General features: G+C 32.9%; 1 protein-coding gene across 1 annotated transcript; it reads left to right on the plus strand.

The window, feature by feature from the left end:
• Positions 1 to 1,680: 1,680 nt before the first annotated feature.
• Positions 1,681 to 27,044, plus strand: LOC127737634 (uncharacterized GMC-type oxidoreductase Mb1310-like). The gene is made up of 12 exons (XM_052248488.1): positions 1,681 to 1,784; positions 4,924 to 5,058; positions 11,918 to 12,123; positions 13,192 to 13,381; positions 14,307 to 14,435; positions 16,261 to 16,382; positions 17,513 to 17,680; positions 19,248 to 19,398; positions 19,740 to 19,897; positions 21,033 to 21,207; positions 25,455 to 25,680; positions 26,568 to 27,044. The coding sequence occupies exons 2-12, from the start codon at positions 4,938 to 4,940 to the stop codon at positions 26,821 to 26,823; spliced, it is 1,902 nt and encodes a 633-aa protein (XP_052104448.1). The 5' UTR covers positions 1,681 to 1,784; positions 4,924 to 4,937; the 3' UTR covers positions 26,824 to 27,044.
• The last annotated feature ends 240 nt before the right edge of the window (positions 27,045 to 27,284 follow it).

A 27,284-nucleotide genomic window follows, 5' to 3' on the forward strand; every position in this document is an offset into this window, starting at 1 on the left:
CGGCAAGTGAATATAATATTATATTAATGGCAAAGGGTCAATTTTACCAGAGGTGTACCTCTAAATAAAAGCTTCAATAACTTGGTGACGATAAACTTTTGAAAATGCCAGAAAGGTTTTCTGAGGAGCATCATTTGTATATCTGATTATCGACAAATATGGTAACAAGTAGGACAAACATGCAGCTGTACCTTCTGGAGCTCATCAGGTAGCACCTGTCTCATATTATAACTGAATAATACTAGATGAGTACCTCAGTTGAATTAGTTCAATGTTTTGCTGTCTGATGGCAATAGGAGCGTTGAGCACCAACCAACAATTCTACATCACTATATAAAATTGAGAATGGAAATGGGGAATATGTCAAAGAGACAACAACCCGACCAAAGAGCAGACAACAGCCGAAGGCCACCAATGGGTCTTCAATGCAACGAGAAAATCCCGCACCCGGAGGTGGTCCTCAGCTGGCCCCTAAATAAAATTGTGTGCTAGTTCAGTGAAAATGGACGTCACACTAAACTCCAAAACATATAAATTAACTAAAAATAAAAATCATACAAGACTAACAAAGGCCAGAGGCTCCTGACTTGGGACAGGCGCAAAAATGCGGCGGGGTTAAACGTGTTTTGTGAGATCTCAACCCTCCCCCTATACCTCTAGTCAATGTAGAAAAAAGAAACACATAGCAATACGCACAGTAAAACTCAGTTGAAAAGAAACTCTTATATGCATTCCAGTAAGAATTTGTATCAAAGTTTTTTTAACGATGCACATGTGTTTGGTTTAAGTTTTATAAATTTTCCTTTGCTGCTCGCAAAGAGAAGTATCCTTCAGAATGAATATTGTATCATCTGCTATTAGTCTTTTAAGTTGTATAAAGATATGTTGAGGCAGATTGAGGCCACAAAAATTCAAAATTTTGTGAATTTTCATTTTTCGTCAATTTAATCTGCTTTAAGTGATATTCGTCGTACAAAGCGGCGTAACTTAGATCTATATTGGTAAAAACTGAAAGAAAGTTCGATACCTTTATGATGTGCAAAATCTGTTTAAAGGAGCAGAATGATATAATTTGAACGGTTTTTATTAACACAATTTAGCTATTCCTTTTGCAAGCTTTGGAACTTTAATCTCAATGTCTACACTTTCATTTATAAAAAGTTACATTTATTACAAAGAACTGCACCTTTTTTTTTTTTTTTTGGTTTGTCTTGAGTTTTTTTTTTTTTTGGTATCGCTATTATGTCTTAAATGATATAATTCATGCCCGGGTGAGTTATTAGATCCAAATCAAAATAGGATAAAAAGTACTTTTTTCCTAAAAGAGGCTAAGTTTTCATAGCTAACCTTTTTACAGTTTGTTTAATCGCCACTTCCTTTTAAAAATAAAATGGTCCAGTTTCGATCTACAAGCGGGAACGAATTTCGTTCGAACCAAAAGAAATCTTTTTTTTTTCATAAGTAAGTCGTATTCGTCGATTCTTTTCAAAATAACGAATACATTAAATATGCAAAAACTATAAACCGTTATCAGATATTGATTGAAAATGAAGCCATTATAATAATCTCGAATTTACTAATGCGTACATTAACCATTAATGTTGAAAACACATTGTAGGAGATTACATGTTATTATTTTCAAATATTGAGAGGAAATTCCGGGTTTAATCCAGTATAAGTATATCGTTTAAAACCAAAATATAACTGTGATAAATGTTTATGCTTTCTTTCATTAACGTTTCCTATCCATACTGTATTCTGGATGTAAGCAACAAGTGAACCCGGTAAGATTATTGACAACTTGTATGTACTTTACTTTAGATAACCAATGTAGTATCAAACATAGTAAGGTTTAACTTCCGTCATTTGCATTTTATATACGTTATAGAAATCCTTTATTTTCGATAAAAAAATAGTTAGTTAACGAACAAGGATTTTGTCTAGATAAATTATTGATAAATATCTAGAGGAGGATAGTCACGGTTTTATGACTCAATGACACAAAACAAAAGAGGATATTAATAATTATCAACATATTTAGTATGCATTTAGATTGATTGATTGATTGATTGTGGACATGTACATCCACCGTAGCACTTCCCACATTTAAATCAGGCGCGGACGAAATAACATCATTTGTCAGCATCAACAATAAGCAGGTATTCAATCAATAAAATGCTCTCATTCAATTACATAGGGTATTTATCGCAACAGAGTTGACCAGGTTTTGAAATAAAAATATAAATGTGCAACGTGACTGCAACAACCACTTCATGTTGCCGACTTTGAACAGTCGTTTGAAAATGTTGTTACATAAATCTTGATCAGTTGAAAAACAGTGGTTCTGCAAATAATTAGACAGACGCAACCACACAATGCGACAATTAAATACTTTGTTCTCATTTTTTGACATTACGCTTCGATTTGCTCTTTTTGGTAAACCTAGTATCCAATGTTCGTCGTTCCTCGATAATTCAAAAAGATCATAAACATCTCATATATATAATCTTTTGTACATCTAATATTTACAGTTTTGAAAATAGGATTAAAGACAAACTATACTGATACAAACATCCAAAGTACAGCTTACTATTGTAGGGTTACTTAATGCTAAGAATATAAATCACCACTGTAATATTTCGTATTTCATGATGCATAATATATATGTATGTGTGTCGTCGACGTTGGTATTGTGTAATCCGTCGGAGGCAATATATAAAAATAAGGAAATGCTGTATGATTTCCAATGATCAAACTATCAACTAGGGACCAATAAAACGAGGGTGTAAACAACTACAGGTCAATTTATGGTTTAATAATGAGCAAATCCCATACCTCATAACAAGCAATAAAAGGCCAAAAGTGGCTAAATGTGAAACAATACAAAAGTGAAAACCAACGGCCTGATTTGAGTTAAAACAATAAATGAAAACTCAGTATACTTATAGAATCCTAGCTTGGGAGATGTACAGGAACATATCGAATGTTACAGGGTTAACCATGTTTGTGAGCGCACACCTCCCATAACCTGGGACAGTGGTGTAACAGTCCATAATTACAATAATCAGTAAAATGAAAGTCAGTTGGGAAGGGTTTGAATCATCAGATCGGCAACACAAAAGCACAAAGTACCGATCTTAGAGTCAATTTCAACCAATCTATAATATCAATCAGTACACATTTAACGGATTTATTGTAAAGACGTCATAAACAGTCTGAGAAAATCTGAAAGCATAAGTATCGACAGGATGTAAGACCAAATGTAACTTCATATCAATACATATTTAGTTAACAAAATCAATGTTAGAATTTAAAATGACAACACGAAAGGATTTTACTGCTGTGTTAAATTGATAACCTTAAAGAATAAGTTTATTTTGAAAAAAAAACTTACATGGATCGTATCGATATTAACGGGCTTTATAAACAACATCACCGTAACTATTAGGATGTGATAAGGTTTCTAGCACATAATAGGTACTGCTCTTGTGTGACCTAAACAAAGCAAATTGAACAAAATCGAGAATAGCCTTAAGCAAGACGAACAAAATCAGAAAACTATCTACCCTGAGGAACTCATGAAAGAACTTCGTGTAAACCTCAAAGAAATCTGAAAGTGGAAAATTTAAGAAAAAAAAATTTGAATAGTTCTTAATTTCAAGCTAGAAAGATGGTGTCAAAATTAATTGAAGACCCATTGGTGGCCTTCGGCTGTTATCTGCTCTTTGGTCAGTTGTTGTCTCTTTGACATATTCCCCATTTCCATTCTCAATTTTGTTCTACAGGTACAGCAAAAGCTCGAAACTATTTTTTGTATCTAAGGACGAATTTAGTGAAGATTTCAAGTAACTTGTGGTAACGAAATTCCTGACTTTATACATAGATAACGTACGTTCATTGAAATTCAAAACATCTCTACAAAAACGGGCATAGCGAACGAGTTTTGAAATAGACATACCGTAAGCAGAAGCCAAATGAACCGTTCCTTTTTGTCGTATTTGTTACCGACTTTTCTGTTTGTAACTGTTATATCCAAATCTAGAAAGAAACATTATTGCTGTTCTTATTAGATGTATTTAATGTCAGTACCCTGGGGTAGATTTTAGCAGTATATTTAGAGATCAAGGTAGCTGCAATTAACCTTATCAATAAATTGGATTTATGCTATGTTATTTTTTTTTATAGTGTTTCATCGAACTGGTCTATCCTCATCTAATTTAAACACAATCTTTCTAATCTTAAATACAATTGTTCTATAACTAGAATTTAGACTCTGTTCTTTTTTTAATAACTTTTTATCAAATAACCGATCTTCAATTAATTTTGACACAATCTTTCTAGCTTAAAATTAAGAACTATTCAAATTTTTATTTTCTTTATTTTTTTCACTTTCAGGTTTCTTCGAGGTTTACGCGAAGTTCTTTCATGAGTTCCTCAGGGTTGATATTTTTCTGATATGTTCGTCTTGCTTAAGGCTGTTCTCGATTTTGTTCAATTTGCTTTGTTTAGGTCACACAAGAGCAGTACCTATTATGTCACGTGCTAGACAACACCAAGAATGACGGTACTGCCGGTCACATGGCCTGATGTTATACATGACGTCTCATCTGGTTACTACCCTAAAAATGTATCGTCCTGAACATGCATGAAATATTTGCCACTGGACGTTTAGCTACCAACAATCAATCAACCCTAAAAATGATTACATCAATGAATTGAATGTAAGGTTTCTCCTTAACATTACATAAGATTTGCAATATGTGTATTTTTTACACATGCGTACGGATGAATTTATATCTTCGATATCATACATTTTTACAACCACCGAATCTGTATCACTGCTGGTTGGCACATTTTTTCATTTGACTGTAAATTTACACTGCATATATTATGTACTTGTGCTACAAGAGTTTTTATTTTCAGAGCATTAAATCAAAATGGGTTTGATGCCAGCCTTAATATTAGCCATGCAGTTAGTGTTTACTGGATATATTAAAAGATTCAAAGTAGATACAATATTTGAAAAGCCGCTTACTGGTGTCTATGATTATATTATTGGTAAGGACACATTAATCTCTGCATTATTAGTATTATAGTTAATCACTTTGAGAGACGAGCTTAGATAATTAATATTCCGTAGTACATGTACTAACATGTAGTATATGAAAATACGCTATTCATACTCTTCGTATATTATTAGTTACATTGTGTGCTAGTGACCTAATGCGATATATATGGGGTCAGTAAATTCCATATGGGGTGAGAGCGAAGCTCGAATAGTAAATTCCATATGGGTGAGAGCAAAGCCCGAATCCCCATATGGAATTTACTGACCCCATATATATCGTATTAGATCACTAGCACACTATGTAACGAATTTATCTTACCGACTATCTTAACATGTGGTATTTAGACTAATGGCGAATATCAAAGTGAGCAAGTCTTCAATACCGTTAGTATTAGGAACCTACTTCCATTGGTCTATACAAAAACAAATGCCAACAATAACAACTTGTTAGCTTTAAATATGTTTTATGAATTTATTTCAATCGTTCATCATCAATTTCTTCGTCTGTTGAAACAAGAATTTTTGGTTGAAACCTTTAAGATTTTTCCTCAACACCGTGTTGTTTTTATAAAGGGACGAAACACCACTACTAACCGTGTATTGAAATAAGCACCGCCTACTAACCAAATATGGAATATACACGGTCTCCACGCGGTTGCTTTTAACCAATCATATTCCTAGAAATGCAAAAATGAGATCATATTAACATAAATCCAAAGTGTAGGTTCTGTTTAGTGAATCGACCGGGATGAAGAGTAGATATTTTGCCTTGCAACAAGTCACCTATGGACCCACGGTTTTTATCGCGCATAGAGCGTTGTACTTTCATTACACGAGGGATCGGATTTCATGCTCCCATTCCAACCGGATGCGAATGCGTATTTATACATCCCAAATCTCTCTTTGCTGCGTTGTTGGAAAAGATCAGCAATATTTCCTGTTAAACCTCAGTCAAACCTTGGGGTCATGGAAACTTGACCTTTTATACATGTATTTATGAAAAAAAAATAGATATGGGACACATAATATTATTTACCAGTCACTATAAAAGATCTTTTCATCAAAATCATATTTTCCAAAATAACAAAATGATTATCATGTAACAAAAGATAACAAGTCACGAGGTATACGACTTGAGACACGCAGATGAACATGCGGCGTGGTTTAACTATTTTTATTTAAATCTCGATCAGTTATAATTTTTGATTTATTTTTTTTTCGATAAGAAAGTCTTAGATATATGTTGATCCCATACACAATGCATCTTTAACTGATTCTAAGTATAAGCTATCGGAAAATTCATCCTTTTTTATCAACTCTTTATTCTCATTTTTAACATAAGTACTCGTGGTAACTCTGCTTCCCTTGGTCCTACAATTTATGCAATCAATGTGGTTATAATGTTTACCTTTTATTTTGGTATTCATTCAAGTGTGTGTTGGGAAGCTATTTTATCGTGCTCTATCATATAAATCAATTTCGAATTTCAAGATTTAAATATGCCTGTGACATATGTGTTCGCTTGTATTTACAATTTTACCAACACTGTTCCCTCCTTATGACAATATTTGACTCATGGTACAGTTGCACAAGCATTGCTGGTTGAAATCCTGTATGTAATGGTCAAAATTGAGCCTCTTAGATAAAGTAACCAAAGATACTAAGCTTCTAATTTGCCAGACGGGAGTCTCGTCTATATAAGACTCATCAGTTGCGCTCAAATAAAAACGTTTGAAGGTCAAACCAAATACAAAGTCAGTAAGAATTGAAAAACAAAAATTCGGAAAATTTGTGCCAAATACGACTTAGTTCATCTGTACACGGTAGAAGAAAAACATAAGTGAATTTATTTTGAAAAACAGAAAAAAAAAACAGAAATGACCGTTTCATTGATATTTCAACACAGAAGTGCATGAGATCACCGGGGACGAAACGTCCATCAGCAGTGGCATCGAACCAGTGGGTGGAAAATTCATAACAGTTTAGTTACCCAGTTATAAACTTTTTAAAAAATATGTGCCCATTTTCTGTCATAAGGAAAGTTTTATCCAATCATATTAACTAGGTTAAGTAAACTGTGGAGCGATTAAAAGGGTTTGTGATATCGCGTTGATTTGTGTTAAGTAGTACATATGATGTTTTGTGTCTAAACATACAGTTGATAGAGTCGTTGAAGTATGCTATACAAATGATTTATTGGCGCCATAAAAGCCTTTTGAATGTGCCATTTATCTAACAGAAATTTCAGATGTCAATTTATATTTGTTATAGAGGAAGAAGTCTAAATAATAGTAGAAAAGTTAATATACTGGTGAATCCAAAATCGTCAACTTTTTAGTTTCTCTCTTTCGCATATACATGACAGTACAGTAATACTTTCCGGTTTTCGATGGAAACATCCATTTAGTTGCTACATACATAACAACACCGTATCGCTTATACAGTCCGGTTTCTACATCGTCAAAATTATCTACCTATTACGCAACCTAACTTTAGAATCGTAAAATGGAAGCCATTTAGGGATGACGTGCTGTCATTTTAGTTCTTTAAACCGATAAATTTATTCACATGATAGCATCATTACGATCCTTATATGCCAGCTGTATCTTAAAAGACAAATGTATCTACTAGCTATTGAGCATCATTTAATGTACTGTTATGCCTTTATTCAACTTAAATCTATTGTCTGATCGGCTGTCAGGGGAATTTTCGAAAGTTCAAAAAACATTTTAAAATTCTAACTATATATTTCGTAGAAGGGCAGACTAAAAATGTTCATGGGTTGAAGACTAATTACCATAGATAACACATAAAAAAGGAAGTTTTTTTAAAGTTATACATTTTCAAGATCCACTTGTAAAGTCTGTCGTTATGTACTTTTGGTAAAAATTTATTATTCAAACACACCTTCTCTTATTATGACTCACTAGAAATGTATTTCACTTGACCCATATATTTCATTTATTAGTACTGTGAATTTTGAATGTTGTTGTTTTCAAGATAGAATAGTCAACTAAAACACGCCTGCACATAAACAGGTGTACTCGACTTCCTTTTTTCGATTGAATTATTGCCAATTTGTAGGATTTTTTCCAAAAAAACTGTCACGTGGGGCAGAGATGCAAATTAAGGCTTAAAAAAGACCAATGTTTTATATTTCTGTGGAATTTTTTTCTACGGAATTTATGCTAATGCACAAAAAAGATCCACGTGTATTTGCAATTACCACAATCAACTGTTTGTGAAAATTTAAAAGTTTACAAAAATCTCGAACCTCCATACTATAATTTAAGTAATTTTTATAATTTAACATGCATAAAATTTCTCAGAAATAGATGGTTAGCTAAAAAGTACCCGTTTCGATTTTCTGATTATTGAAAGAATAATGACAATACTCCACAAGGAGTTATACGGATTTCGTCCTCTTTCACGGAGAGCACCTGCATCATATGTTATCAGTTGTTTTGCAAACTATTTGATATTTTTTGTAATTTTGTCTACTTGACAATCTAGATTTAGAACATGCATAAGCTATCTTAACCATTATTTGGCCTATAGGTCAATAGGCATTGATGGATTTTACTATCAACTATATTTTATCCTCAATTTTCAAATATTGATACTTAAATATGCATGGCCTTTCTTACGGTCGAAAGACAAATGTATTTTACAGAATGATGTTTAAAGTAACATGGATATTGATATTTTACGTACTTTCAAAACATTTTACCAACAGCTGTGACTTAGTCGTTATAATGTATAGGCATGGAGAAGTTTGAAAACAAACTGATGTGATTGATAAAGTAAAATTGATGAAGTATTACTAAAATGAACGAAGCATATATAATAAGAACTACTAGCCCGATAAAATTGTGAAATTAGCTGCAAATGTTGTATATCAACCCAAGGTAATCACGCCTGCACGCACGCCTGATGAAGCTAGTTTGTTTAGCGAAGTGAATTTATGAAAAATGTACAAATGTATTTTATGACACTTATAGCTTTTTTTGGGATAAACATACTCGTAGGCAGTTAATATATATTGTAACGTTTTTATATGTTACGTCAGTCGGTTGTATTATCATTGTATAAGATTACTTATTCTCATTTACAGTTGTAAAGTCATTTAACCATATTTGTAATCGGGCTACGAGGGCAAATAGAGAAATAGTTGTAGAGAGGGGATTTTGTGAACGAGAGAAGTGTACGAGAGAAGTGTACGAGAGAAGTGTACGAGAGAAGTGTACGAGAGAAGTGTACGAGAGAAGTGTACGTAGGAGATTTAGAATTATGCAAAACGTATTGTTGAGCTTGTAGTTTAGATGTTGAAAACTTTATTACTGTTACTTTGTTAACACATTAGATTTTGAATAATACAATATTGAACTTTTAATCGACTTCTGTTTATGTCCACTTACGAGACTTCGTTCAGACTACACCAGGATCCATTTATTTATTTATGTGACCAGGATTCCCTTAATCACATTACCAGTAGATTTATAGGGTAACCCTAGCTGTAAAGTGTATAATTGGGATTTGTCGTCCATGTACGAGTGAAAGGCACGACCTGAAAATTATACACCCAACAACACAGCACAAACACCATAACACGAACACGCACTTTAGTTTAATAATTTCGTCACAATATTTAATCATATAATATATTCGAAGTCACAAAAATGAATACATTTCAATTTCAATGTAAAACGCAAACATAGTGCATTATACGCGAAGGTTGCACTTCTGTAAATATAGACAATGCAATTTCTCATAGGAACTCCTTTTAAGGCTAAAACTGTGCCACTTTTATTATGAAGTTTCGTAAAAAAATATTTCTAGAATTGAAAGTTCATATGCGCTACTATTTTTTTCAAAGGTCAGAATATAGGGCTGTGCGGCATATTTTCAACATTTATATGCCTCGAACTTCTAAGAGTTTAAACTTATACTAAAATTCTGTACTACCCCTCCCTTCACTTTTGGTCTTCCTCAGAATTCAATAATTCAATTTAGCTGCTATCCATGTGTATTTATACTGGTAACATTCCCAAGTCATGTCTCTACGAGATGAAACATAGAGATCATATCCGGGAACCAGTAGGTAAACAAAACAAAATATCTATGAATATTATATATCTCCCCAAAAGAGGCATGGTTTGTGAAACAGCTGTATTTACAAAGTGCAACCTGAAGGCACTAACATTTTCTCGCTTTTGGTAATCTGCAGGTTCGTGCAATAGTATTTACGATCATATTTGTCAATAACAACATTCCATATCGTTATTATAATGCTGAAGTTGTGCAAAGATTATTGGAGATAAATCGCACGATTTAATTAGTTTATCCTAAAATTTCATGAAGAAACAAAAAAACATTACGCAGCGAGTGTTGATTTGTTAGGAATTCTAATTTGTGAAACGGACCATGACAATAGATGTACATTAGGGTTTCATAGAACAGACATCGGAATTTCTGATGTTGAGACATCAGTACTTGGATTTCAGTTTATGTCATACGTCTCACACAAAACGTGTCATTATTCGATTGACAACTTCTGATATTCAGAAACAGGTGCTCCTGAACTTGGTTTCAGTTTTGCATAGCATCATTAAAGGAAGTGAAATTCACGACAAAAAGCTTTGATGCATGTCAACAGATGTTGCATAGTGCATACGCTTACATTGGGAATTCATGTAATTCCATGAGTTTTCATTTGTTACATTGGTAATTAACTACTGTTGCCTGAATTTAACTATTAGGAACCAATTTGCACTTTCGTATTTCTAATGCCAATTGCCGTAGAAATAAAACCACACTTTGATGGCCCTATTGCTTTCTTTGTTGAATTAACACATTCTAGCATTCATAGCCATTCGTCTTAAGTTTAAAACCGAACTCCAAGTAAAATCCAAAAGGGGAAGTTCCTTATTTATATTGACAAGCATTTCATGTCAAAGCAATATCTTACCCTGGCTTGTGCAAAAAAAATCAATGTAACTTTAATTGCATATAAGAGTGCATTGGTTCCCAGAAGTTAGGAAGTGCAAAACTGGTACTTCTGATCTTATTATACCCTTCTATTTTTAAATTTCATAAAAATATATCATCCGGAACAAACTTCAACAAGGGGTCAACAGTGATCATAGGTCCTTGAGCTTTCATTTCATACCAAAATTACCCAAATACAATTTTACAAATTATGAAACTTAAATCTTTTTGTAGGAACTAGTTTTTTTAAATATGTATTACTTTCTTCTATATTCTTCCTGATCGGGCCCGCATTAGTGGTTCTATACCCTTATGGGTTAATAAGGTGGTTTGAAATTGTCAAATCAGTTGGTACTGCTTTAGGAGTACTTCTCTTGTACAAAAGTATTTATGAGCAACATATGCAATCTTTATCCGTAATTCTTCCCCTTTACATGCAAAGGAAATATTTTGTTTTTCTTTCTTTCTATTTTGGTTTTATGAATAATAGACTACGTGAGATATACGTCAATGAAAAAATTAACCCAAGACATCTAGAGGATAAAATACAGTCTTCAACAATAGACAGGATGGCTAAACAATATAATGCATTCGCTTGTTCTGATTTATTTCTGATCACTGTATTTTGTAGTATATTTATCTTTTCTTTTTTGTTATGTTTGTTTCATTTTTTCCTATTGTTTTCTATTGAAATGCATTTCGCATCAACAACATTTTCTGTGTGAACGAAAAATCAAATATCAGATTTAAGTGCATCTGCGTTTTAATTAAAGAGGACTGATAAAAAGTTAACTAGTTCTGTTACATCTGAAACGGTTGTTAACATGTCATATTAAAATATATAAACTGTTTATCATTCAGTCGGCGGTGGAACAGCGGGATCAGTTCTTGCCACGAGGTTGACCGAGGATCCAGTGACAGTATTAGTATTAGAGGCTGGAAGTTCAGACTTGGAAAATAAATATATTGATATACCACTTCTGTCGAAAAATCTTCAATTCTCAGAACAAGACTGGCAATATTTCACTGTCAAACAAGAAAGTTCAGGATATGCTCTTGGTGGAAGGGTAAATTATCGTGTTAAACATAATACTGATCAAGGTTTAGAACTATGTTAAATGTGCATATTTATTATAATTTTTTTATGTAAATCATTTGTGATTAACATCAAATGTATGTCAATCATTTGAAACCACAAAATATAGAAATACATCGAATGCTCTCGTTAGATACAATTTTCACAAATTAGACGGATATTGCTTTTCTTTTAAGGCCCTTGGGGTTTTATGCTCTTATATTTTTTTATAAATTAGCTTTCATAGCTTTCACGAACGTGTGTGAATTATGTTATCCAAGTAACACGTTTTGCGCATACGGAATACCTATTTGTCGGAACTGCTGCTTTCAGACTTACATTCATCGAGTTCTATAGTATTGGCACGATTTAATTATATGCCTATCAAATTATGTCTGTTTGTTTTGCTCACACATTGTTGTCAATATAATGGAATTTTATGCGACTGTCATACAAGTGAGAGGTTTAGCTAGCTATAAGACCAGGAACATAAGGAAATGCCTGTACCAAGTCAGAAATCTGACAGTTGGTTTCCATTCGTTTGATGTGTTTGAGCTTTTGATTTTGCCATTTGATAATGGACTTTCCGTTTTGAATTCTCCTTGGATTTCGGTATTTTTTTTTTTTTACTTTTTCATATTCATTAAAGTATGCATCTAGTATGTATATACACAACTACATGTAAAGTTGCAACGCTTTCAGGCACTCGTGCAAAATTGAGCGTCAATGTTTTTTTGTTGTTCATGTTGGACACTTTTCATTCTTATGCTCTCCAACATTTTGTATTAATAACCATCCAAAATTCCCGATTGGACAAGATGAAGGTTATCCCAGAAATACTAATTTTGCAATTAGAACTCATATAGTTGATACTGTTTATACCCTTAGAATAGTTTTACTATTCGACTTGCCTAACATGACACATTTTTTAATGGAATACATGTGGCTAATTGGTAACAATGATTTGACAAGTATTTTTGACGTTGTATTGGTAGATTTGTTAAAGAAGTTGGTTTGTATCGATACTCATACAGTATTTTCATTTTTTTAACCATTTAAGCGGAACTACTGGCCGGCTGGAAAAGCCCTTGGAGGTACAAGCATTCTTCATCACATGACACATGTCCGTGGAAGTCCGCCCGACTACGAAAGATGGGAAGCAGAAGGCTGTACAGGGTGGAGTTACAGGGACGTTCTTCCTTACTTCATGAAATCTGAAGATGTACAGATACCTGAACTTAAAAAAGAAGGTTCGAACATAATTAGGGATAAGTATCAGATAATGGGTTATTATTGAACGCTACCATAACGTCTTTTCCCGGGTGCAATGGGTGCAACGGAGCAAAAACAATCATATTTTGACATAAAATCAAGACGCTCAAGCTGTATAAAAAGATGCCATATGAAAGTAAATTGTTTATCATTGTCGTGTAATGGAATTAATCGTAATAATGAATTGTGTCGTAGTTTCAGGTTAAAAATGATCGATTCTATGTTATATATGAATCAGAAAGTAATATACTTATTTAAAACATTAATTTTGTTTTAAATCTACAAATGTATTGCTATAGCATCGTAATAGATAAGTCACCGCACATCATTTTAGACACTAATAAGACTTGTCTTAAGATTGTTTTAAAATCGTGAAACCGATCCGCTTAGAATAAAATTGACCAAGTCACTTGTTTGTGTCTATTCTTCTCTAAGTAGTTATTTGCATATATTTATCAGTCGGGTCACTGGTCAAAACAGTGACCCAGATATTACTGTTAAAAAAGAGGGGCGAAAGATACCAGAGGGACAGTCAAACTCATAGATCGGAAATAAACTGACAACGCCATGGCTAAAAAATAAAAAGACAAACAGACAAATAATAGTACACAAGACACAACATAGAAAACTAAAGACTAAGCAACACGAAAAACTGGGGGTGATCTCAGGTGCTCCGGAAGGGTAAGCAGATCCTGCTCCACATGTTGCACCCGTCGTGTTGCTTATGTTATTACAAATCCGGTAAATAGTCTAATTCGTTAATTTGCTATTAAGTAGTCCAGATCTTGAATAACTAAACTTGTGAATGAATATAACGATATTTCATTTTGAAACATTGATCAGTTTTTCAAATATGTTACACAAACAAATCTTTAAAGTAATGAATCTTTCAATTTTTGTCAGTGTACCGGTCAGTTGGTGGTCCAATGACAGTTTCCATACAGCCTGGCAATCCTTCGACTGAGATTTTCAAAAAAGCGTCAGCTGAACTTGGTTTCCAGACACATGACTGCAATAGTCCTGATATGATAGGTTAGTCTGGGATAAAACAAAATCCACCTTTTATTATCACGGGGACTTCAATGCCCATATTCCACTGTGAATTAGTTAGTTTTTGAATAATAAAAGTAAAGTCAAAGCATACTCTTTTCTCACGAGAGTTAGTTACCACATCTTATATCTCTATGCAATAGCATTAGTTTACACAAAAAAAAACCGAATCGGATGACGAAACTCTTTTTCTTTTACGAACTTTCCCGTCAAATAATTCAAGGGAAATAACTTAAAGTGAGAATAATTACAACACTGCCCGTGTTTCCTGAATGATAGTCACACTAGTTGTTGATCCAAAAAAATAGTTTTCTTATTCAGTATTCTAGATAATTGATGAACTACAATTTACTTGTAATGATACTTACTGGTCTCATATTTTTAAAATGTATGACCGATATCATCTACCCAATATGAAATAAAATAAATTGTTGTTTGTCAAACTAATTAATCAGTCGTATGTTATTTGGTTTGAAAGACAGTGGTTTCATAGTTACCTGTGTTTGCAGTTATTAAGATTTAGATTAATCATACTGGTGTTCATTTTCTAAGGAACTAATGTTCCGAAATTTTGATAGCGAAGACATACAAGCATTATTTCATCATTTTGTTTTTTTCAACAATGTCATATTGTTTATAGAATGGTACAGATATTGCTTTCAAACTGAAAATATTTTAACATTTTTCAAAAACAGAAACCAAAAACGTACACTTAATTTTAAAGATGATTGGAGGAGAATATCAACATCTATTTGCTTGAAGTTTTATCTATATGCCGATCCATTTTATACTGTTGCATTGTGTTTTGGCTATTATCATTATTACTACTATTATGTACATTTTTGTCTGTGTGTTGGTTTCTTTAGATGTTTTTTGTTTGTTTTATCTGTGTATATGTTTCTTTTTAATAAAATTGAGAATGGAAATGGGAAATATGTCAAAAAGACAACAACTCGACCAAAGAGCAGACAACAGCCGAAGGCAACCAATGGGTGTTCAATGCAGCGAGAAAATCCCGCACCCGGAGGTGGTCCTCAGCTGGCCCCTAAATAAAATTGTGTGCTAGTTCAGTGAAAATGGACGTCACACTAAACTCCAAAACATATAAATGAACTAAAATGAAAAAACATACAAGACTAACAAAGGCCAGAGGCTCCTGACTTGGGACAGGCGAAAAAATGCGGCGGGGTTAAACATGTTTTGTGAGATCTCAACCCTCCCCCTATACCTCTAGTCAATGTAGAAAAAAGAAACACATAGCAATACGCACAGTAAAAATCAGTTTAAAAGAAGTCCGAGTCCAATGTCAGAATAGGTAACAAAAGAAACTAAGCAAAATGACAATGATACATAAATGAACAAAGGACTACTAGCAGTTACTGACATGCCAGCTCCAAACCTCAATTAAACTGATTGAAAGATTATGTCTTCATCATATGAAAATCAAGTACAATCCCTCCCGTTAGGGGTTTAGTATCATACCATCATAAAATTTATATGAGAAGAACATAACCCGTATCATGCCAACAACTGGTTTTAGAATAAATGTGTTTATTTCCGATTCAAAGACCCTATGAGTGAATCAATATTAATACCAAAATATGCAATCCTTAATGACTTGACAACAGTATCGTAACTATATCCTTTCCGAATAAGTCTATTTAAAGGTTTGGTTAGCTTTTGAGGTGAATGTCGACATTTTACAATGCAATGATCTGAGCGCTATTATGATACACACTATTACATTTTACGTAATGTGTTCTTGTGCAGTTATAGATAATGTCAAAATTCTCCAATTTTATTTCAGGGCACTGTCCGGTTCAAAATGATATAAGAAATTCGGAAAGATGCAGTACTGCTAAATGTTACATCAGGCCAGTGTTAGGAAGACCAAACCTTCAAGTCAGTTTACAAAGTCATGTTACAAAGGTACATATAGTGTATGAGCCTCCTTCCAATGTTCGAAAGCTGATTGGGTATAACATTTATGTCCAAAGTATTTCAAACAACTATCTGTTATTCAACAATAAAAGTTATGATCAATTATTTTACAGATGATCGATTCAGTGTTTAGTTTATTACGAATTCATTTACTTTTATATTGATTTCGTTATTCAGACATGTTTTACTATTTTTTTTTTTAGTTTTTTTTTTTTTATTAAAACACTTTGAAATTGTACGATAAGAAACTTATAATGCTTACTCTACATATGAACTTATCAATAAGAAAAGATATCTACAATATCACATTGCACACGATGTTTTAAACGAATTAAAGGGTTGTCTGGCAGTAAAACCCGTGCTATAGAAAGGGTATGTACGGGATGTGGAAGTACGCAGCAGCAACGTCTGATCAAAATGGGGACGTTAAATCCAATGCCTCGTGTAGGGAAAGTAACACACTCTCTGCCCTCCAAAGAATACTTCTATCACTATCAAACATGCACTCGTTTTCCAATGGCAGCAAACAATCCCGCTCTTTGTCATATTCTTCAAGTTTGCAGAACCTACTAGATTTTATTAATTATTGTTATGTATCTGTCTTCCTGAACATGCATACTTGATAGCTATACGTTTGTAGTAAAAACACCGGTTATAAAAGCTCTCTAAAAGTTACATGTTAAAGGCATATGTATCAAGTATTTTATATTCGTTAATTACTCATATAAATATATACACCTTCCATAAGTCGAGAGAAATATAAAAACATTAAGGTTTGGAAGAGTCACTATGCATAATTAATAGAATAAACGAAATGATGTTGGAAATGAAGTTGAAATAATTCAAAAATCCTTTGGTTTCTGGTAGACAGCTGTCATATTGGCAATCATACCACATAACTTTATTTGTGTGCAAGCAGCTTAATTGTAAAAGCATAAGATACGTGTATACCTGGTTAAAAATAATTGAAAGATGTCTTCTTCTTCATTACTTATTAATGACTGCACAACCACTAACCTAAATAATTTAACGAAGAGATATCTGAAAAAATGGTACCAATCAAAACCGTGAAATGAGAGTTGACACAAGAGTAAAATGTATATTGCTATTTTATGAAGGTCATCATTCATAAAGGAAAAGCTGTTGGAGTTGAATATAAGAAACATAGTCGTCGAATGATGGTGATGGCGCGAAAAGAAGTTATCCTGTCAGCAGGAGTTGTAAGATCTCCCCAAATATTGATGCTTTCTGGTATTGGACCCAAAGAACATCTTGAAGAGTTTAACGTAAATATATTTGTCATTTTTGGAAGCTGTAAAATATTTGCTCGTAACTACATTTGTACTTTCACAATACATGAACTATAATTATTTGAAGGACAGAAGAGAAATTTCGGACAACTTCAACAAATACAATCGAATAAGTGTTATTAAGTTCTAAACAAATTGTTGATGGGAAAAGCGAAATTTTTTAGTATTGTATGAATAACGATACAAATTCAGATGAATTTGTGACAAGGTACTAACAATCAGCTTTCCATTCTTGAGATAACGTAACTTATAACTTAGGATCCAATGTCTAGAACATTTATATTTTTCAAAAGGTAAAACAGATACTTAAATGACTCCAGATACATTATACTTGTAAAATGAAGTTCATATTAAATACAGCCACACATGTATGTCAGCTGTTTCATGTTTAGTGTGAGATGAAATTGACCAAAGTAAGCCTTTGTATTGATACTGACGTAAATTATTCACTTTACAAATTGGTGATACATAACATGTTAGATTGAACAGAAAACTTACATTAATCCTTAGTGTTGAGAAGAATCTTAAATCTTATACATTTACGCGCATTTAAAAGAAAATACTCCGTACAAATGTTTGCAAGATTTTGTTATATTTATGCGTATTTATTTCACAAATAAAACTGATAAAATGTATCAAGATAATTCACAATAAATATGAAAAAAATCATAAACTCTGAAAATCAAACAAAGTGGGAAAGTCCAGACTGAAAACCAAAACTACAAACAAAATCAAAGGGCCTTAAAAGATGAGGAAACCCTCTTAGGTCAGCTGTTTCTGCAGTAGTTGCTACCTGGGTTAAAATTACAAGTACTACAAGTACAATTTCATAATAAATCATTTCAACAATGTGCTGATACCAACTCATAGTTCTCCAGCTGTGGTACTTACCAAGCGGGAGTTATATAAACGTGCTCTTCCTGTATTAAAAATATCCGGATAATTTCGTGGTTTACATTTAAACTCCGATAGTGTACAGCCCTGAAACAAATGTGATAGTTTGTATGTGTTTGTCTGTTAGATGAAAATAATGTTTACACATAATGTGAATAAGGTGTGAATACGTATGCATGTCCTGTTATTCGTTTGGTATATATTTCCATAGATTAAATCATTCTATATAAAAAAAAACGAGTGTTATTTTTGCACATAACTACAAATTTAAAATTCTCTTCAAGAACATTTTGGTTTAATTTCGACAATCATAATGTCTCACCTCTGCCTTTTTCTTAGGACAGTAGACTTGGTATACTAATATCCCATCAAAACACTTCGAGTATCTTTTACAATAGTCGTAGATATTGTCGAAATGAATTTCATTCAAGATGATATTCAATATAATTCTAAATATGTTTCTGTTCACTAGTAAAAAAAATGGGAGAAATCTCCCATTGTTGCCTTTCAAATTTGTTTTATTTTTAGTTTTTCATCTGTCTTTTACAATTCTATCGATGTAATGGTTTTTTTTTTCGATGTTTCAACGATACTTTTTGCTAATACTAATTTCATATCTCATCACACTAAACGATAATGTTCATTTCAGATACCATTGCATGCTGATCTGCCTGTTGGAAATAATCTTCAGGATCATTTACTGTTTTTCATGTCTTACAGAGTCAATGCAGACTGGATGATAAATGCACAAAAACTGTCAGATCCTGGAGAATTCCTTAAATATATAATAGACAAAAAAGGTAACAAAAACTTAAACAAATAATACTGAAGTTAATACGTTGAGTTTAGCATTACCATTGAAGTTAAGAAAACAACAATCAATAAAGCAATCAGCTGACAATGAAACTTGGAATTTGTCATTTACTCCAGTGTACATCTACTGCATTGCATTTTCCGGATCTCACTAGTAGAGCAGAAACTGCTAATCCTTCCATAGAACCTGCATTTATTTACGGTTTTGGCGAGGTTCGTGTTGCTCAATCATTAGTTTTCTGTATATTGTTTTTTGAACTTGTCTTTGTTTTCGTAATTTTTTGTTTGTAGGTCCAATTAAACATAATATGTTGTGTGTTCATTTTAGGTATTTATACAGAAACAGGCATCAACGCTGTTTTATTTGCTAATCTTGGACAAGAGGATGTTATGAGTGGTTCCCCAGATACAGAGATATATTTCTCAAACATTGCACCTGATACCGAAGCTTTGCAAAGTGGATGGAAGCAAAATATAAAAGACAAGGTAATTATAGGATTGATTTACACATTCAAATGAGGTATGCTGAAAACAAATCAACTGGAGATAAGTCTTAAGAGTTTTGCAATTTGCAGCCATAAAAATAATAAATCAAAGTCAAAGACATGTCCAAATGAAACACTTAAAATACAAAGCTTAAGACAGCTAAATATTAAGCATTCAGAACCTCATATAAGTTCAGGGGTCATATTCTTAATGACATGTAAAAATCCGCTGATAGGTCGTACTCGGTAAAAATTCAGAAAAGGTATGACCGATGAAAGATCTTGACTCTGGAGTATTTATGTATGTGATACAGATAATCAGCATTTTACTTCCAAATCATGATGTCGTGTCTGGAAAATATTGTAAACAAGCACACAATTTATACCTAACAAAAATATCCGGACACATTTGTATATAACGATGGAACATGGTTTAATATTGGATTATCTCCCATTTATCAAAAACAATATCAACTTAAAAAGTAGCAATAAAATTCTGATTAAAAGATATGAAACTGATTGTGTTTAAACGAGAATAAAAATAAAAATTAAAAATAGTTGAATGAATAATTGAATTAAAAAAAAACACACACACAGATCAACAGCACTTGGACGTTTGTGTAAGGAAAAAAAGGCAAAGACATATACCTGGGATTAGGAAATTCATTTATCAGTCGTAACTTATACGAACACATTAAGTTTCCATACAGCATGTACAGCTCATATTGACCGAGTCTGCAGAGTTTAATTTTAATCAATAGAAACTTTCAATCATCTGTGATAAACACCAAATTTATAAATATACAAAACTACATGGCTTTGGAATTGTAACGTAACATGTGACGGAGTTAACATGGTCTGCACATAACTGAACCATTCTTTCACATAATGGCCTAAAATCACTCCAGAACAAATCATTTTAATCAGGAGAAAGTTCAAATAAAAAAAAAATGAATGACTTATTCAATTTTTTAGTGATATTACAAATGAGAGAGTTCTTAAACACTAAGTCCTCGTATTGATGAAACAGGTATATCAGTAACCAAAAGACACAATAAACCATCAAAATCCTCTATCTTCTAAAGTTAGAAGCAAAGTGTATGTCGTTGTAATATTTTGTATGCTACTGCTACTAGGTGCTTGATCACATGGTTTCGAATGCTACATCAGAAGGGATTAGTATTATGCCAAGTTATTTACATCCAAATAGTAGAGGAACGATACGGCTGAACAGCACAGATCCATTTGAATATCCATTGATTGACCCGAAGTACCTTTCACATCCCGATGATATAGCTGGTTTTATCAGAGGTAAATGTATTGTTTCGTATATTATTCGTCCTGTAAACTAAAATTGGGAGATTTTTGGTTGTTCTATAAATATTGTTTCTCTAATTGTTACTCGATTTATACTTTTCCCGATCGCTTGATTACAACCAACGTGAGGCCAATTGGCCAAAATTTAACTATGAATTTGCTGTCCTCTGAAAATTCTATTGTGACGTCTTGGAAAAACCGACCATGCCCCATGACGTTATATGTATATAGAACACATCTTTATGGAGATCAGTGAACATGGTTGTCTACATATCGTCTCAAAATCATTAAAAAAACAGATACCACCTCCGATTATCGTACAATACCTTATTTCTCCATTTTCGACAGCCAAATTTTAGATATTTAAAATTTGAAAATTTAACTGTCTGGAGTGGAGAAATACCACACTTCACTTGATACAGTGGTAGTATATTGCCTCCATATTTAACGAGCAACAGAAGGAGGAATTTTGTCTATTTATGTTTATTATCTTATAGAAATGTGTGTTAACATATATAGATTATTTTCAAGACAATACAATACAATCTCGAGTTTCGTTCTTATTATTCTTGCCATTGAGCTGGTTCTCCTTCGACTAATTATTTCCCTTTCAGGTATCTTTTTTTTCATGTTTTAAACAGCAGATGAAATATTAATACATAGTATTATTTACTAAAATGTTTACATGAACATATTTTTTTATATTACAATATAACATCAAACAAGACAAAACCTTATCATTTCTCATTTATTTTGCTGTCGAATGGTATGTCACAATTATTCCCCATGCTCAATTGAAAGATTTACTTCACCATCTCATTAAACAGAGCTTTTTCTATATTTGTTTATCGTAGATATAAATTTCATTTCTTGTTTTGGGTTATAATAATTCTTTTTTTGTGAAGAACCACACTGATTCTCTCAGAAAATACACTGAAGATGATATTATCAAAATGCTGGACTTTTGGATTGACAATATATTTGTTGAGTTTGGAGGATTGATATTTCATCAGACAGTCGGTATTCCAATGGGTACTAATTGTGCACCCCTACTGGCCGATTTGTTTTTGTACTCGTATGAAGCAGAATTCATTCAGAACCGTCTAAAAGACAAAAAGAAAAACCACCTTGCGAAATTCTTTAATTTTACTTTCAGATATATTGATGATGTCCTATCACTGAATAACCCATATTTCAGTCAGTACTTGCATCTCATATATCCCAGTGAACTTGAAATTAAAGATACTACTGATACTAGAGGGACGGCTTCATACCTTGATCTTTTCCTCACTATTGACACAGATGGACGACTTCAGACTAAAATCTATTTCAACTTCCCAATTATCAATTTTCCCATTTCTCAGCAGTAACATACCCTCTGACCCGTCGTATGGTGTTTACATATCTCAATTGATAAGTTATGTTCGTGCATGTTCACACTATACGGACTTTATATACAGGAGTCTTCTCCTTACGCAGAAACTGCTCCAACAGATTTATGAGGAGGAAAGATTAAAAATGACACTCCTTAAATTTTATGGACACCATCACGAATTGGTTGATCTATACGATGTGTCTGTGTCTAAACTATCTAACGACAGTTTTACCACGTCATAGATTGTGGTTAACCATCTACGTCGTCTGGTCTGCTTAGTACCGAACGTGACCAATTCCCGAATATGACTGTTTTGCCGAGTTTGAATTCGCATTGCTATACGACGTGTCTCGATATTTATATTTTATATATCAAACATTCATGTATTTAGTTAAGATGTTTCTTTTGTAAGTCCTGTTAGATATTTGTTATGTTTTATTTTCGCTGTTGGAGACGACGTGGTTCGGTATTTATATATCCCGCTTTCGGGCATTTTGTTGTTACTTTCTTACGTGTGGGTCCGGTGGGTCATTTTGTGCTGAGTTGTTGTCTGTTTATTTCGTTTGTGGTTTGAATTCTGTATTTTCGGTACATTTCACATTTGTCTTATTTGTCAGTATAGTCGAGTTACTTGTGGTACATGTACAACATTTCAAACACAGTTTCATTTTAATATTCTTGTCTTGGTTAGAAAATACATAAACGAACACCATAACAAACTCAATCCCAATTTAATATTCTTGTACGTGTCTAGAAATAAAACAAATCTATTTTATTTTTAGAAATTTATCTGTGATAATATAAATGTCACAAAAAAATACGTCACTTTTTGTGTCATTGATCCATTCATGTGACGCGCAGTTTATATTTCGTTTGTGGTGTCCAGGTGTGCTGTCGTAAATTCATGGAAGGTGTCTGTTGTTATTCTGCGGTTAACATGATGTAATGTACTTTTATATTATTCATTCATGTATTTCTCTGTGCTGAGTGTTCCCTATTTGAAATTGAAAAATCGTCTAAAAGAAATAATCCACAATGCTTTTCAATATAAAAATGTTAGCATACGCTATAAATTTGTTTCTTTGGGATACCATACGGCATATTTTGTTAATAGTGACCAAAAAGGTAAAACATGCTACACAGAGGAACAAGTGATCAGTATGGTGGAGTTTCTTATTAACAAGTATTTGTTGAATTTGGAGGTAGACTTTTTCAACAAATTGTCGGCATTCCTATAGGAACAAACTATGCGTCTCTCCTTGCCGACCTCTTCTTATTTTCATATGAGTAGGAGTTCCTTCAGACACTTGTCAAAAACAAGAAGATCAAAGAAGCCAGATCATTTTTCCCATTCAGATATATTTATGATGTTCTTTCCATTAACAATCCAAACTTTTCTGATTGGGTTCCATTAATATATCCTCCAGATCTATATATTAAAGAAACAACAGACACGGCTTCCTCCGCCTCATTTTTAGACTTATACCTCGAATTTGACATAAGCGGTCATTTTAAGACCAGAATCTATGACAAACGAGACGATTTTATTGTTGAAATTATCAATTTCCCCCACTTTAGTAGCAATATCTCAACTTCACCTGCATATGGGATATACATTTCCCAACTCATTCGGTATACCAGAGCTTGCAGCTGCTACTCAGCGTTCATAAAACGTCTCCAGTGTCTGAGCAGAAAGTTGATGAACCAGGGTTATGTTAAAGAACGTCTCGTCCTTTTTCTAAAAAGTTCATCGGAAGATACCAAGACCTTGTTGATAAATATTCCGTATCAACTTCACAAATAATACACGATGGTCTTGAAGTATAGATTCTAGGTACTGACGTTGTTTATCATCTTAATTACGTGTTATAGTGTTCTTTAATTTGTCTTTGTAAATTATTTACTGTTTAGTCCATTTTTGGTAATATTCTCTTGGCATGGCTCGGTACTTATACCTCCTGTCATTGTGTTTTTGTGCTATCGTCATTTTTTGTATTTTTCTCTCATTTTTGCTTATGTGCTTTGTCCATATGCCATTTTGTTTTTCTTTATTGACATATTTGTTTGTTTTTATAATGATTAGGATTACAACACAATGTTGACTGCTGTACCCCTATTTTTTTATATTTTTACCTACTATGTCTGTTTGTTGTGTTCACACATTGTTGTCAATATAATGGAATTTTATCCGAGCGTCATATAAGTGAGAGTATTCGCTAGCTATAAAACCAGGTTTAATCCACCATTTTCTACATAAGGAAATGCCTGTACCAAGTCAGGAATATGACACTTGTTTCCCATTCGTTTGATGTGTTTGAGCTTTTAATTTTGCTATTTGATAAGGAACTTTCCGTTTTGAATTTTCCTTGGAGTTCGGTATTTTTTACTTTTGTTTGTACTGTATTCCTGTCACGTAGTGTTGTCATTGTAGCGGTATTTTTAACATTGCCATATAAGCGGGAGGTTTGGCTAGCCACAAAACCTGGTTTAACCCACCATTTTTTCTTAAAATGTCCTGTACCAAGTCAGGAATATGGCAGTTGTTATCAGACAGTCCATTTCTATGTATGTTTGCGTTTGCTTTTGTTGTAGTTCAGTGTTTCTGTTCTTCCGTTGTTTTCCTCTTCTAACTGATGTGTTTCCCTCGGTTTTAGTTTGTCACCAGAATTTGATTTTGCTTAATCGAAATATGACTATTGAACAGCCGTATACTACTGTTGCCTTTAATTATTCAGCTACCCTTTAATACACGCTGCCTTTTTGTATTAATATAAAAAATTTGAAACTAAGCAAGATCACAGGAGAAAAGGTTAGGTCCTTAAAAGTATTCAGTTTTCTGTGTAATGATACCAATTTTTTTATGCAGGTGTCAGATTAATACAGACTCTTGTGCTAACTGAACCTATGCAAAGTATCGGGGCAAAGTTGATAAGACGGGATTATCCTGGACTTTGCGATGACATACCATTCGACAGCGACTCATATTGGGCGTGTTATATTCGCTCATTTGCTACAACGGCATTTCACCCAGTGGGAACTTGCAGAATGGGTGACATAAATGATCAATCATCGGTAGTGGATCCATTACTGAGGTAACGTGCTTTGTACGTGTGATTTTGACCTTTAGAAAAATGAATTTTGTATGAATGTATGGGAACAATTCATTAAAAATACCAAGCTTATAATTTTGATCGTCAGACGCGCGTTTCATCTTCATAAGCACCGTCACCATCATTCGCTGTCCTGGCATCAATAATATGTGATTTAATTATCTCCCTAAAAATATGTCCCTCATGGAAGAAAGTTTTTTATTATTGAACTTATTCGAGGTATTGATGGATATAAACCTTCATTCGAATTTGAAGATGATCTGATAACTCTTCATGGCGCTATTTTAGAAACAAGAATTATTGTAGGATATTTTTAGCCCTCGAAAATCAAAAAATAAGAATTTTCATTATTGTACTACTCATTGATTTCTGATATTTATAGTAATAAACATTTGACGTAATACAATTTATCGAAGATATCAAATTAAGAAAAAACAGTACTGCTTTTGATAGTTTGCCGCCTTGACGCCGTCAAATCAAAGTCTGCCGGTGGCAATTCCTTAAAAGCACTAAATGACGTCAGATTAATGAAATAATTCACTCTGGACGTTATTGCATTACTTAAACACCAAAAAGGTTTGATAATATATCTTTAAAATCATGATTCTGAGGAAGGTAAGGTTTAATTTTTCATAATACTTTATTTATTGTACATATTAAGTAGCAGGGCTGCGATATGGTAGTTCATTAAAAAACATTAAAACCAAGAATGGCAGTGAATTACACGTATTTCGTTCTGATGAGAGAATACACATTTAGCTAATATTATGTCAAAAGGATTATACAATTTATAAGACCTTCATCTTTCAGAACATCTACTATAATTTTACCAGTGTGTCATTATAATTATTTTTGTTTACTTATTTAAGGGTTAAAGGTATAGATGGTTTACGAGTTGTTGATGCATCTGTGATGAGACATTTGATATCTGGAGATACCAATACCCCAACAATTATGATAGCCGAGAAAGCTGCAGATATGATCAGGGGAAAAGATACGGTGTTGAACATAAGACACAAACTAAATGCTAAGTTTTTCACTCAACTTGAAGACATTGAAAATTCCAATATATCTGCATGGTCATCCCAGTTAATACAAAAGCTATTGTCAACGAATTTGATATGATAAGACGTAATAATTAGAAAAAAACAAATAAATTTTATAATTTAAAATCCGCATTCAAATTATTCAGGTAAATGACAAAAACAGTGTATTTAGACAAGGACTTACAAGTGAATTGGCTTTTTAATGTTTGCTTGCTGGTTTTGTCTCGAATGAAATAATGGTTTTAAAGAGTTTTAAATTGTATTTTTAATTATCTAACCTGACGTAATCAAATTTAAAATTGCTTAGTGTATATTCCTTGTTCCATAAAACATATAAATGATCCGTTAGTAGTCAGATTGATGAATTTTGTAAATATAACTTAACCAATATGATTTATATATAACAAACAGTTACTATGTTAAGTAAATTCTTGTTTGATGAAAAGCATTAAGAAAGAGAAGCATAGTCACACAGTAATGTTTTTTGAAGAAAATGTAAAACAAATGTGTTCAACTTCAAGTTTTTAAACACAACAATGT

The sequence above is a fragment of the Mytilus californianus genome, unplaced genomic scaffold (genome assembly GCF_021869535.1).
Source record: "Mytilus californianus isolate M0D057914Y unplaced genomic scaffold, xbMytCali1.0.p SCAF_4, whole genome shotgun sequence".
Classification (NCBI taxonomy): Eukaryota; Metazoa; Mollusca; class Bivalvia; order Mytilida; family Mytilidae; genus Mytilus; species Mytilus californianus.

Bases quoted from the DNA above. Each gene is read 5' to 3' on its own strand.
- LOC127737634 (XM_052248488.1), top strand. From the start codon at position 4,938: ATGGGTTTGATGCCAGCCTTAATATTAGCCATGCAGTTAGTGTTTACT. The intron at 5,059-11,917 runs GTAAGGACACAT...TTTATCATTCAG, and splicing joins TGTCTATGATTATATTATTG to TCGGCGGTGGAACAGCGGGA. The intron at 17,681-19,247 runs GTAAATATATTT...TGTTCATTTCAG, and splicing joins AACATCTTGAAGAGTTTAAC to ATACCATTGCATGCTGATCT.